The sequence below is a fragment of the Garra rufa genome, chromosome 6, assembly GCF_049309525.1.
Source record: "Garra rufa chromosome 6, GarRuf1.0, whole genome shotgun sequence".
Taxonomy (NCBI): domain Eukaryota; kingdom Metazoa; phylum Chordata; class Actinopteri; order Cypriniformes; family Cyprinidae; genus Garra; species Garra rufa.
In genome coordinates this window covers 20,141,676-20,153,306 of record NC_133366.1, presented here as the reverse complement: position 1 = coordinate 20,153,306, position 11,631 = coordinate 20,141,676, and the positions used below count along the sequence as shown (strand labels likewise).

The 11,631-nt window shown below is 35.1% G+C and overlaps 1 protein-coding gene across 1 annotated transcript; it reads right to left on the bottom strand.

Annotated features, from left to right (window-relative positions):
• Positions 1-635: 635 nt before the first annotated feature.
• On the bottom strand, positions 636-10,715 carry mmaa (metabolism of cobalamin associated A). Its single transcript, XM_073842424.1, has 7 exons — positions 10,529-10,715; positions 9,361-9,779; positions 9,138-9,260; positions 7,441-7,611; positions 7,238-7,323; positions 5,836-5,985; positions 636-1,219 (listed from the first exon to the last, which is right to left on the bottom strand). Exons 2-7 carry the CDS (start codon positions 9,752-9,754, stop codon positions 932-934), a joined length of 1,212 nt encoding a protein of 403 aa, XP_073698525.1. The 5' UTR covers positions 9,755-9,779; positions 10,529-10,715; the 3' UTR covers positions 636-931.
• Between the last annotated feature and the right edge of the window lie 916 nt (positions 10,716-11,631).

Sequence of the window (11,631 nt, the reverse complement as noted above, 5' to 3'; positions counted from 1 at the left end):
AAATAGATAGCACATAAAAAATGAACTAACAGTAATGTTTTGCAACAAGTGCCTATGATTTCAAACAAAAATGTCTTTCAGTTTAAAATGTTTACAAAATCGTAATGGAAAAATGGAGGATTTTTATATTTCACAATATATTAGTAAGATATACTAAGATTAGTTATGGGATTAGTGCAAATGTAAAGATGTACAAATCAAATAAACAGTAATGTTTTCCAACATTTGTTTACATTTTACAGATTTTCACAATTTTCAGTGGAAAAAAAGGTAATGCTGAAAGACTTATATTATTTTTTAAATTACAGTTACCTCATTTATAATGATTTTATATTACTGTATAAATAAATATGATGGCACTGCATTTTATTTAATTCATTTTATGGGATCAGTGTAAATGTCTGGAAAAAAAATAAAACAACAATGTTTGGTAGAATTAAAAAGCAAAAAAAAATGTAAAGAAACTGTTAAAAAAATTATATATATATATTTATATAGATTATATATTACTGTTTTAAGATTTTAAGATAATATTTAAGATAATAAATTGATTGATTTTATGGGATCAGTGTAAATGTTTGCAGGCAAGTAGAAATCTAATAAAAATTAAAAAGAAATCAGTGGGGCCGCCAGAATATACTGTAATATTTTATTGTTGAGTCCCATAACAGTAACACATTTCAGGTCATTGATCATTTAATTTTCTTTTCTTCAAATACAATTTTACCAACTTGGCAAGATGTAGTCTATAAACAACAGTTACCTCATTTATAATGATTTTTAAATGTCATCAGTTATTAAAATCCTTTAAAACCAGGTGAAACACAATTATCTTATTGATATAAGATATCAAAGGTAGTATGATTCAATCTTTCAATTACATCCTTTCCAATAAGCCTTGGCTTATAGTTTCCAATGGAACGGCCTTCCATCACTGTACGGTTGAGAAGACTTTAAGAAGGAGGTCAGCAGCAAGACCGGGTGAGATATCTCCACACGTGACTCTTCGTTCCAGCTCCGGGAGCTCGGCACGCACCGCTGGATGCTGCTGAAAGTGGCGTAGAGCATTCTCCTGGATCAGATTCCACAACCACACCTTCTGTTGAGTTTGACGCCGGACCCTGAGCTCCCCACTGCTCAGCATTGCATCCCGGAACTGTAGCATAGTATCCCACAGCTCAGGCACACCCTGCCCCGTCTGAGAAGATATGCGGACCACCTGACCACACGTGGGAAAGAGAAGTTGAAAGAGAGAGAAAGCATATAAAATGTGTTGGTGTAGATAAAGAGAGCTAAAGAAAGATAAAAACAGAAAGCAGAGGAAGAAATAAGACCGAATGGAAGCAGGCAGATGCTATATTTTTGAGCAGCCAGACTGTCGAAATGTAAAGGGTGTTTCGCCCACACACGTCACTCCATCCTCGTTTTCAGTGAAAGACCTATATTCTTAGTCTTTAGGGAGGGCGAAAAAAAAATCAATATGACCGTCGCATTCTCCTGTAAACGGATGGAGCTCAGAAATCATGTTGCTGAGAGGAGACAAAGGCTTTAGTGGTTTTCATCCATGTGGGTGGCCTTTAATCAGTGAAACGCATGAGGCAGCATTTGGCCATTCAAAGGGCTGCCTATGTTGGCTCTGTGCCCTGCGGGTAGAATTAATACTGGGGGTGAGGGACAAAGAGGAAAGACTTGACAACACAGAGCAGAGCATGATGGGAAAAGACAACAGCACATTCCACTGGCCAGGACAGAAAGAGAATGAAGATATTTAAGGAAACATACACTATATCGCCAAAAGTATTGGTACACCCCTTCTAATGAACAGGTTTGGCTACTTTAGTCATTTCCGTGAGTACAAATCTTAATATTTAAGCATATAACGATATTCTAGGGAATTGTGTTTCTAATTTTATAGCAACAGTTTGGACAGGACCCTTTTCTATTCTAACATGACAATGCATCTGCGTATAAGGCAAGGTTCAAAAAGAAATGATTAATTCAGTCAGTGTGAAAAAACTGCTGAACACCTCCGGAATGACTTTAAAGGCAGACCTTGAGCCATAAATTCATCACTAAACATCAATGACTTGTACATACACTATGGACAAAAACATTGGGACACCCCCTTCTTTAGATCAGAAAAGGGCACTTCCAAAACTGTGGCAACAAAGATGGAAACATCAAAACGTCTTAAAAAAAAAAAAAATTATTTCCATCTCTTTTGCAACAGTTTTGGAAGTGTCTAAAATGACTGTACCCATATGTACAAGTCATTGATGTTTGGTGAAGAGCTTTTCACTCAAGGTCTGCATTTAAAGTCACACCAGAGGTGTTTAGGTGGGATTAGGACTTTGCTTTATGCAGACCAGTCAAGTTCTACCTTGCTTTATACACAGATGCATTGTCATGTTAGAATAGAAAGGAGTCCTGTCCAAACTGTTGCTATAAAAGCACACAATTCCCTAGAATATCATTATATGATTAAACATTAAGATTTGTACTCATAGAAATTACTAAAGTAGCCAAACCTGTTCATTAGAAGGGGGTGTCCCAATACACTCACGCAATATAGTGTACAGTCGTGGCCAAAAGTTTTGAGAATTACATAAATATTGGAAATTGGAAAAGTTTTTATAATAGCAATTTGCATATACTCCAGAATGTTATGAAGAGTGATCAGATGAATTGCATAGTCCTTCTTTGCCATGAAAATTAACTTAATCCCAAAAAAAACTTTCCACTGCATTGTTAAGAAGGCTTCAGGGCGTCCAAGAAAGTCCAGCAAGCGCCAGGATTCAGCTGCGGGATCGGAGTGCCACCAGTGCAGAGCTTGCTCAGGAATGGCAGCAGGCAGGTGTGAGCGCATCTGCACGCACAGTGAGGCCAAGACTTTTGGAAGATGGCCTGGTGTCAAGAAGGGCAGCAAAGAAGCCACTTCTCTCTAAAAAAAACATAAGGGACAGATTGATCTTCTGCAAAAAGTATGGCGAATGGACTGCTGAGGACTGGGGCAAAGTCATATTCTCAGATGAAGCCTCTTTCCGATTGTTTGGGGCATCTGGAAAAAGGCTTGTCCGGAGAAGAAAAGGTGAGCGCTACCATCAGTCCTGTGTCATGCCAACAGTAAAGCATCCTGAGACCATTCATGTGTGGGGTTGCTTCTCATCCAAGGGAGTGGGCTCACTCACAATTTTGCCCAAAAACACAGCCATGAATAAAGAATGGTACCAAAACACCCTCCAACAGCAACTTCTTCCAACAATCCAACAACAGTTTGGTGAAGAACAACGCATTTTCCAGCATGATGGAGCACCGTGCCATAAGGCAAAAGTGATAACTAAGTGGCTCAGGGTCCAAAACGTTGACATTTTGGGTCCATGGCCTGGAAACTCCCCAGATCTTAATCCCATTGAGAACTTGTGGTCAATCCTCAAGAGGCGGGTGGACAAACAAAAACCCACTAATTCTGACAAACTCCAAGAAGTGATTATGAAAGAATGGGTTGCTATCAGTCAGGATTTGGCCCAGAAGTTGATTGAGAGCATGCCCAGTCGAATTGCAGAGGTCCTGAAAAAGAAGGGCCAACACTGCAAATACTGACTCTTTGCATAAATGTCATGTAATTGTCGATAAAAGCCTTTGAAACGTATGAAGTGCTTGTAATTATATTTCAGTACATCACAGAAACAACTGAAACAAAGATCTAAAAGCAGTTTAGCAGCAAACTTTGTGAAAACTAATATTTGTGTCATTCTCAAAACTTTTGGCCACGACTGTATATACAATTGGTGTGTGGTGGTGTTCTGAAATGAGGAGGCAAAGTCCTCAAAGTTTTTTTTAATTAAATGTAAATTTATGTCCCAGTAAGATTTTCTTGATTAAATAAGGATTACTTACACTATCACAGAAAAAGTTTTCATATTTTTACATTAACAATGTGATCAATATTCTATTTATTAAAGTTAGTGTTTTTAAGCATTTACATTTATTCCAAAACAATAACTCAAGTAACAATTTAAACAATATATTTTATTTGTGAACTTACGTTCAGCTATTCATTTTTTTTACTTTTACCCATTTTTGAATTTTTCGGATCTAAGTTTGGTAAATACTGGTCACAGACACAGAGATTTATTATAAATTTGAAGTTGATTACTCAGGAAAAACTCCCACAGATCATGTTTTTAGGCCAATTGAAGTCTTATTTTGACAAAGTGGTTATACATCTAAGTGTGTGGGTTGGTTACTCACTTTTTTTAAATTAGTCTTCCCATTACGGACATTAAATTGTTTATTCAGACTGATTCGGTAATGTGGAATGCACACAAACACAAGGCAAGAGTCAGGATTTATTGCATGAACCAATCACAGCTTATCATAACCAGTCTTATCCATATCTCGATTGCCTCTTCTCACATGACTTTCCCTTAACTTTCCTGTTAAAACTCAGACTCCCACTGTAACTGGGGCCACTTCAAAAGTAATCAGATTGGGTTTTGGCCATCGTATTGGATCAAATCTTGAAAATGGGTTGTTCTGAAATTGGACCAGATCACAAAATCCAATCTTGGTTTTGATCTGGATTAAATCCTCAATTTGTGTTGTTCAAAATGTTTTAGTAAGATTGGGATACTTTTGATAAAAAAAGGATTATTCTGATCCCAGCAGTAGGGTGGATTTCAGAAACAAAAATGTAATCAAACTTTAAAACTGGTCCAAAAAATACATTTTAACACTATATCCCCAAATAGCTGCTATTTATTATATATATATTTTTAAATTACTGAATGTAAACTACATTGGCACAATCATCACAGATGGACCAGTCAGAAGTAGTTATTTGTGTAAATGCAATGCAACACTAGAATGCAAAACCCTCAAACGAATCACATTTTTTTCCCCATCACCATGTCCCGCTAGTAATCCAGATTTGGAAATTTGAAAAAGTGTGTATCTGGATCAAGGTAATCCAATCTTATTTTGCTTTGAAAAAACAGCACAAACGTAAGATGGGTTACCTGATCCTGGATAGCAAAACATGGGATTTCTAAATTTCTAATCCAGATCATTCTGATCCAAATTAAACTTTTTGAATGACTGGCCCCCAGATGTCACTGTTAGACCATGTTTCTTTTAAAAAAAAAAAGAAGAAGCAATTTATACACTTTATTTGTACACTTTTTAAATTATTGCAATTTAATTTGAATATATTTTAAAATATAATTTATTTCTGTAATTCTCTTAAATCTTAGCAGCCATTACTCCAGTCTTCAGTGTCATATGATTCCTCAGAAATCATTCTAATACGCTGATTTGCTGATTTAAGCTGAAAATAGTTGTGCTGCTTACAATTTTTGTGGAACAGATGTTTTTTTGAAACATTTGAATGGTAGTGTATATGTGAATTTTTCCCAATCTTTCCCTCTAACACAGGGGTCACCAAGCTTAGTACTGAAGGGCCGGTGTCCTGCAAAGTTTACCTTCAATCCTAATTAAACACCTGAATCAGCTAATCAGGGCCTAAATAGGTATAGTTGAATCTTCCAGGCAGGTGTGTTGAGGTAAGTTGGAGCTAAACACTGCAGGACACCGGCCCTCCAGGCCCAAGTTTGGTGACCCCTGCTCTAACATATACAAAAAAATAGTTCTGTATGTTCTGAACCTGTTGTTTTAGATTCTTCAAAGGCCATTTCCTTTAAACAAAAAGTGCCATCACATATCTAATTGTCATATTATATTTGACTAAATAAAAAAATATACAATTAATTACAATTGTTTTCTTGTAGAGTATGTGCAAATTGTGAGCATAAAGCATGATTTATAAAAGTCGCACACCTTTGGTTTCCAGACTTTGGACTTCTTTCGAAGTAACTTCAGCGCACTTGTGTATTCTGCCTGTATCTTCCGTGCTGGAACAACCAATTCTCCGTCTGATTTTGTAACCACCACCAAGTCAGCCATCTCAATAATTCCTCTTTTGATTCCCTTTTTGAAAACACAGTATAACCACTCTCAGCAAGACTTTTACAAAAAAAAAAAGATAATAATACAAGTAAATAGAAAGAGAGAGAGATAGATCGATCGACGGATAGATAAAACAATACAAAAATCACCTATAGTATAAAACATAAGTTCAGATAACTTTCTAAAAAATTAGCATTTTCTAATATTTTTTTTAAAATGTTTTGCTCACATTTTTTTTTCTCCCCAAAAAATATTAAAGTGAATTAAAATGGAAGTAGAAATTAAGTAATCTTAAAGGATTACTCCACTTTTAGAATACAAATTTCCTATTCATTTTCTTACCCCCATGTCTTCCAAGATATTCATGTCTTTCTTTCTTCAGTTGCAAAAAAATTACATTTTTTGAGAAAAACTTTCCAGGATTTTTCTCCATATAAAGGACTTCAATGGTGCTCAGTGGATTGAAGGTTAAAAATCGAAGGGCTCAAAGGGGTTTCAAAGGAATCTCAAAGGGATCTACATGATCCCAGCAGAGGAGTAAGGGTCTTATCTAGCGAAACTATCGTCATTTTCTAAAACAATATGTGACCCTGGACCACAAAACCAGTCTTAAGGTGCTGGGGTATGTTTGTAGCAATAGCCAAAAATACATAGTATGGGTCAAAATTATTGATTTTTCTTTTATGCCAAAAATCATTAGGAAATTAAGTAAAGATCATGTTCCATGAAGTTTTTTTGTGAAATTCCTACTATAAATATATCAAAATGTAATTTTTGATTAGTAGTATGCATTGTTAAGAACTTAATTTGGAGAACTTTAAAGGTGATTTTCTCAGTATTTTGATTTTTTTGCACCCTCAGATTCTAGACTTTCAAATAGGCGTATCTCGGCCAAATACTGTCCTATAACAAACCACATATCAATAGAAAGCTTATTTATTATTATGTATACATCTCAGTTTTGTAAAATTTAACCTTATGACTGATTTTGTAGTCCAGGGTCACATATATGTGTATGTGTTACCACAAGTCCACTATATAGAAAAAAATCCTGGAATGCTTTCCTCAAAAAACTTAATTTCTTTGCGACTGAAGAAAGAAAGACGCAAATATCTTGTATGACATAGGGGTGAGTAAATTATCAGGAAATTTTTATTCTGTAAGTGGAGTAATCCTTTCAGTCATCTTAAGACCTCCATCGAAGTTTACTAAAGATACTTGGTTGAGAACCACTTCTATGCCAATAGGGATCAAGTAAAGGAAGTGTGTATACCTGGAGTTCATCGCCCCCTGCTGGTGGGATCAGCAGCACAAACATATCCACCATGTCAGCCACTGCAAACTCAGACTGACCAACACCTGTGAAAGATTAAACTTAAAGTTACACTGCAAAGTTACTTTGAATACACAGATGTTTTTTAAAACGAGCATTACTCAAAATTAAAATCATAATGAAAAACTGGAACAATGGCTTACCCACAGTTTCCACTAAAACAATGTCATAGCCTGCACCCTCACAGAGGACTATGGCTTCGTTGGTGGTTCTTGTCACACCACCAAGGGTTCCTGATGTGGGAGATGGTCGGATGTAAGCGTTCATGTCTCTGGAGAGCTCAGTCATTCGTGTTTTGTCCCCCATCAGTGAACCTGCATACAAAGTTAGCTACTTATGAGGTGAACTTTTGATTAAGACATTAATACTTTTTCAGCAAGGATGCATTATATTGATCAAAAGTAGCAGTAAAGACAAACACTGCTGCTTTTTATTTTCTATTCATCTACGAGTCCTATAAAAATTAATCATGTTCCATTAAAAAAAATGAAGCAATATTCATGTTTTAATATTGATGTTTTTAATATTAACAATAATAAGCAATGTTTCTTGAGCAGTAAATCAACATATTAGAATGACTTCTGAAGGATCATTCATGTGGCACTGAAAACCCAAGTAATGGCTTCTGAAAATTCAGTGTTGCATCACAGGAATAAATTACATTTTAAAAAAAATCCAAGTAGTTAATTTTAAACTGCAATAATACACAATATTACTGTTTTTATGGTATTTGTGATCAAATAAATGCAGCCTTGATAACCATAAAATCCAAAAATGTCTATCGTATCAACTCCAAACTTTTGATTATTAGTGTACGCTGTTTTAAATGTGAAAATGACATTATTGTTCTGAAAATATAAATACTTCTTGAAATAGGAATATTTTAACCACATAAATAAATAAAAAAATTAAAAACTGACTAAAATGATGAACTCATGTATACAGTTGAAGTCAAAAGTTTACATACACCTTGCAAAATCTGCAAAATGTTAATTATTTTACCAAAATAAGAAGGAATCATACAAAAAAAAAAGACCCCATTTAAAAATTTACATTCACTTGATTCTTAATACTGTGTTGCCACCTGAATGATACACAGCCTTTTTTTTACAACAGTTGTTTGAGTCCCTTGTTTGTCCTAAACGATTAAAATGCTTGCTGTTCTTAAAAAAAAAATCCTTCAGGTCCTGCAAATTCTTTGGTTTGTGTATTTTAACCCTTTCCAACAATGACTGTAATACTTTAAAATCCATCTTTTGACACTGAGGGACTCACATTTAACTATTACAGAAGGTTCAAATGCCTACTGGTGCTCGAGAAGAAAAAAAAATATGCATTAAGAGCAGGGGGGTTGAAAACTTTTGAAAAGAATGAAGATGTGTACATTTATTTATTTATTTTTTTTGCCTAAATATCATATAGTTTCATTTAGTATTGCCCTTCAAAAGCTACAGAAGATACTTACATGTTTCCCAAAAGACAAAATAAGTTCAATTTACCCTAATCTTCAAATTCAACAAATTTTCACTCCCCGGCTCTTAATGCATCGTGTTTTCTTCTGAAGCATCAGTGGGGTCATTTTATTTTCTCTTTTGGAATATATGCAAATGTATTTTATGTGAAATAGTCAGTACTAAATACACATACAAAATGCATGTACTTTATTTACTGTATGATCCCTCTTATTTTGGTAAAATAATAAACATTTTGCAGATTCTGCAAGGTGTATGTAAACTTTTGACCTCAAGTGTACATATGCCAACATCTAAAGCACAAAGGAAAAAACTGGCACTATCATCTTTTGGTATTAAAACTTTCCGACATTTGAGTATTCGTTCACCTCCAGTTGTGCACGAGGAAGGATCCACAGCAAGTACTGACACTTTATGTCCTCTTCCTGTCAGCATCTTCCCTACGACCTCAATGAATGAAGACTTTCCAGCACCAGGGGGACCAGACAGTCCTGAAGTCACACGTACAAAGATGTGATTGAAGATTTAGGCAATCATGTAAACAGCAATACGGTTCAGCTTCATTTCTACAGTTCACGTCACCTTACTGACCCACTCTAAAGGCCACTGGATTTCCACCATTGTGTTTCTCCTGCTCCTGACGGAAGGCCAGCACTCTTTGAAGCAGAACCTGTGCCAACTCTTTCTTCCTTGGATGCTGGGTCTCCACAAGGGTTATAGATTCCGCGAGAGCTGCCCTTTGACCCCCAATAAGTCCATCATAAAGCTTGGTCAGTAGTCTTTTCTCCCTGTCAGTCAAGTCTGAAATGTGACGGCTGAAGGCAGTCTCTGTTGAAACAGATCTAGTCTGTTGGAGGGTGCAGAGGGAGGCATAGCACAGTTTTACAGTAGGCTTACAAAGGGAATGTCTTAATGCTGTTGTGCTGCGTATCAAAGAAAGAGCAGCAACACGATGAAGAATTGGAAAAACTCTAGTCGGACCCATCTTCTTTTTTTCTGTAGTGCGTGTTCTGTGAAAATAGCATTGAACATGTATGTAAATAGCTTTCATGTGTAAAAGCGGTAAACATTACAGCTTTATTAAAATGGTAACAATAGTGAAATTATCATGTCACGTATCATGTCATATATTCCATTAATAATGTACAAAATAAGACTTATTTCTTTTTTATATGGTAAGTGACTACCATAGAAAAAAAACTGACAAAAATCTAACATTACGTAAACCATGTCATTAATGAATAACAGGGTTGCAAAACCTTTGATGTAAAACTTTTGAGGTCAAAATTTTAGGTAAAAGATGTGTGATGCTTTTTGAAAATAGCTTTTGATGTAATGTTTTATGTTATATAATAATTATCAAACATATCAAATATTATGTTAAAAGCATACGATTTGTGCATTTAATAATAGTACTTGTAAAAGGAGATACAGACGTTTACCTGTAAGCTTGCTATTGTAACGTGGTAATTTGGTATTAGCCACTAGAGAAGTACAGGGATTAAACAAAATGATATCTTCTGAAAGCTTTTTACAATGTGGAAATGGAATGTTAGTTCATAATTTTACAGTGATAGCAAAGATCTTTTGTCGAAAACTATAGTTATTTATCATGGTAAATTACACATTAAATGGGCGCAGCTGCCCTCTCTTATTAGATCTCATCAGTTCAACAAATTTCACAGAAATAACAGCGTGTTCATTGAACCAGACAAGACCAGAAAATCTGGAATAGAAATCATTATCAACCAAAGCTCACCAAGTTTCGTTAAACTGTCTTTTTATCTTTTTAAACCCATCTGTAGTTTAGGTTCTGTCTTCATTTGGGAGATTAATAACTGAAATCTTCCGTCATGTATCTCGGGTTCTTCTTCTTCTTTCGAGTTTTATGGCGGATTGGCAAACCAACGTTATGTATCGCGGGTTCTCCAAATCAGCTGTGATATCTCCAGTGCTTCTGAGGTCGTGCAAGTGAGCGACGTCAATGTTTTTCATAATACAAGTTTTCACTCTTCAAAATTAAAGTCTCCATTCGCACAAAAAAGCAAGCTAATAATTTTCCCAGCTTCAGAAACTAGATGATGTTGTAGGTTTCGATTTTTTTTTGTCAGTTCTGATGTTTGTATTTATCTATTATAGAGATTAATCGCCTTTATCAACACAGTAACCACAATTACGTTGTAAAAGCGTTTTTAAACGTTGTAAAAAGCGTTTTTATATGGCGTATTTATTTACAACAGATATCGTTTTTTCCTACAATATGAATGCATTTTGTCATGTTGTACAAACATAATGCGCCATCGGTGATTATATAATTCATTCAGTAAATCATTAAATTATTTTACTACTAAACAAATCCTACGATTTAATGTAATTTATTTTTAAGAATGAACAGAATATAAAATAAAATAATATTGACAGAAATGAAAATATTACCAACACATGTACCAACCATAGACTGGTACCAACACTTGTATATGTCTGCCGCCCTCATGTGGCCCTGAGAGAAAACGCAACCATTAAAGGGAAAAAACTTGGATTAGCCAGTGAAGTTTCAGTAAAACAAGAGAGAGTAAAAGTAATCAAATTTAAATAAACACTGTATGAACGGGATAGGGCAATGTCTGTGGTAATATATTTAAGCAATAAGGTACGAGAGGCCGTGCTGTATCATGAACAATTTTTTTCACGATACAGCACGGCCTCAAGTACCTTATTGCTTTTATAAAACGGTTACCACACAATAAAAATATTACAATCAAAAATATATATTAATTTATTATATATATTAAGTTGTACGTTTTCATAAAGTAAAATCATTAACTGCCTTCCGCTGTAAACAGTAGTCCCTAACTGTAGGGC

Coding starts and splice junctions, on each gene's coding strand:
- mmaa (XM_073842424.1), bottom strand. CDS start 9,754: ATGGGTCCGACTAGAGTTTTTCCAATTCTTCATCGTGTTGCTGCTCTT. Junction 9,261..9,360: donor TCCAGTGGCCTTTAGAGTGG/GTCAGTAAGGTG, acceptor GTGTGACTTCAG/GACTGTCTGGTCCCCCTGGT. Junction 7,324..7,440: donor TGTTTTAGTGGAAACTGTGG/GTAAGCCATTGT, acceptor AATCTTTCACAG/GTGTTGGTCAGTCTGAGTTT.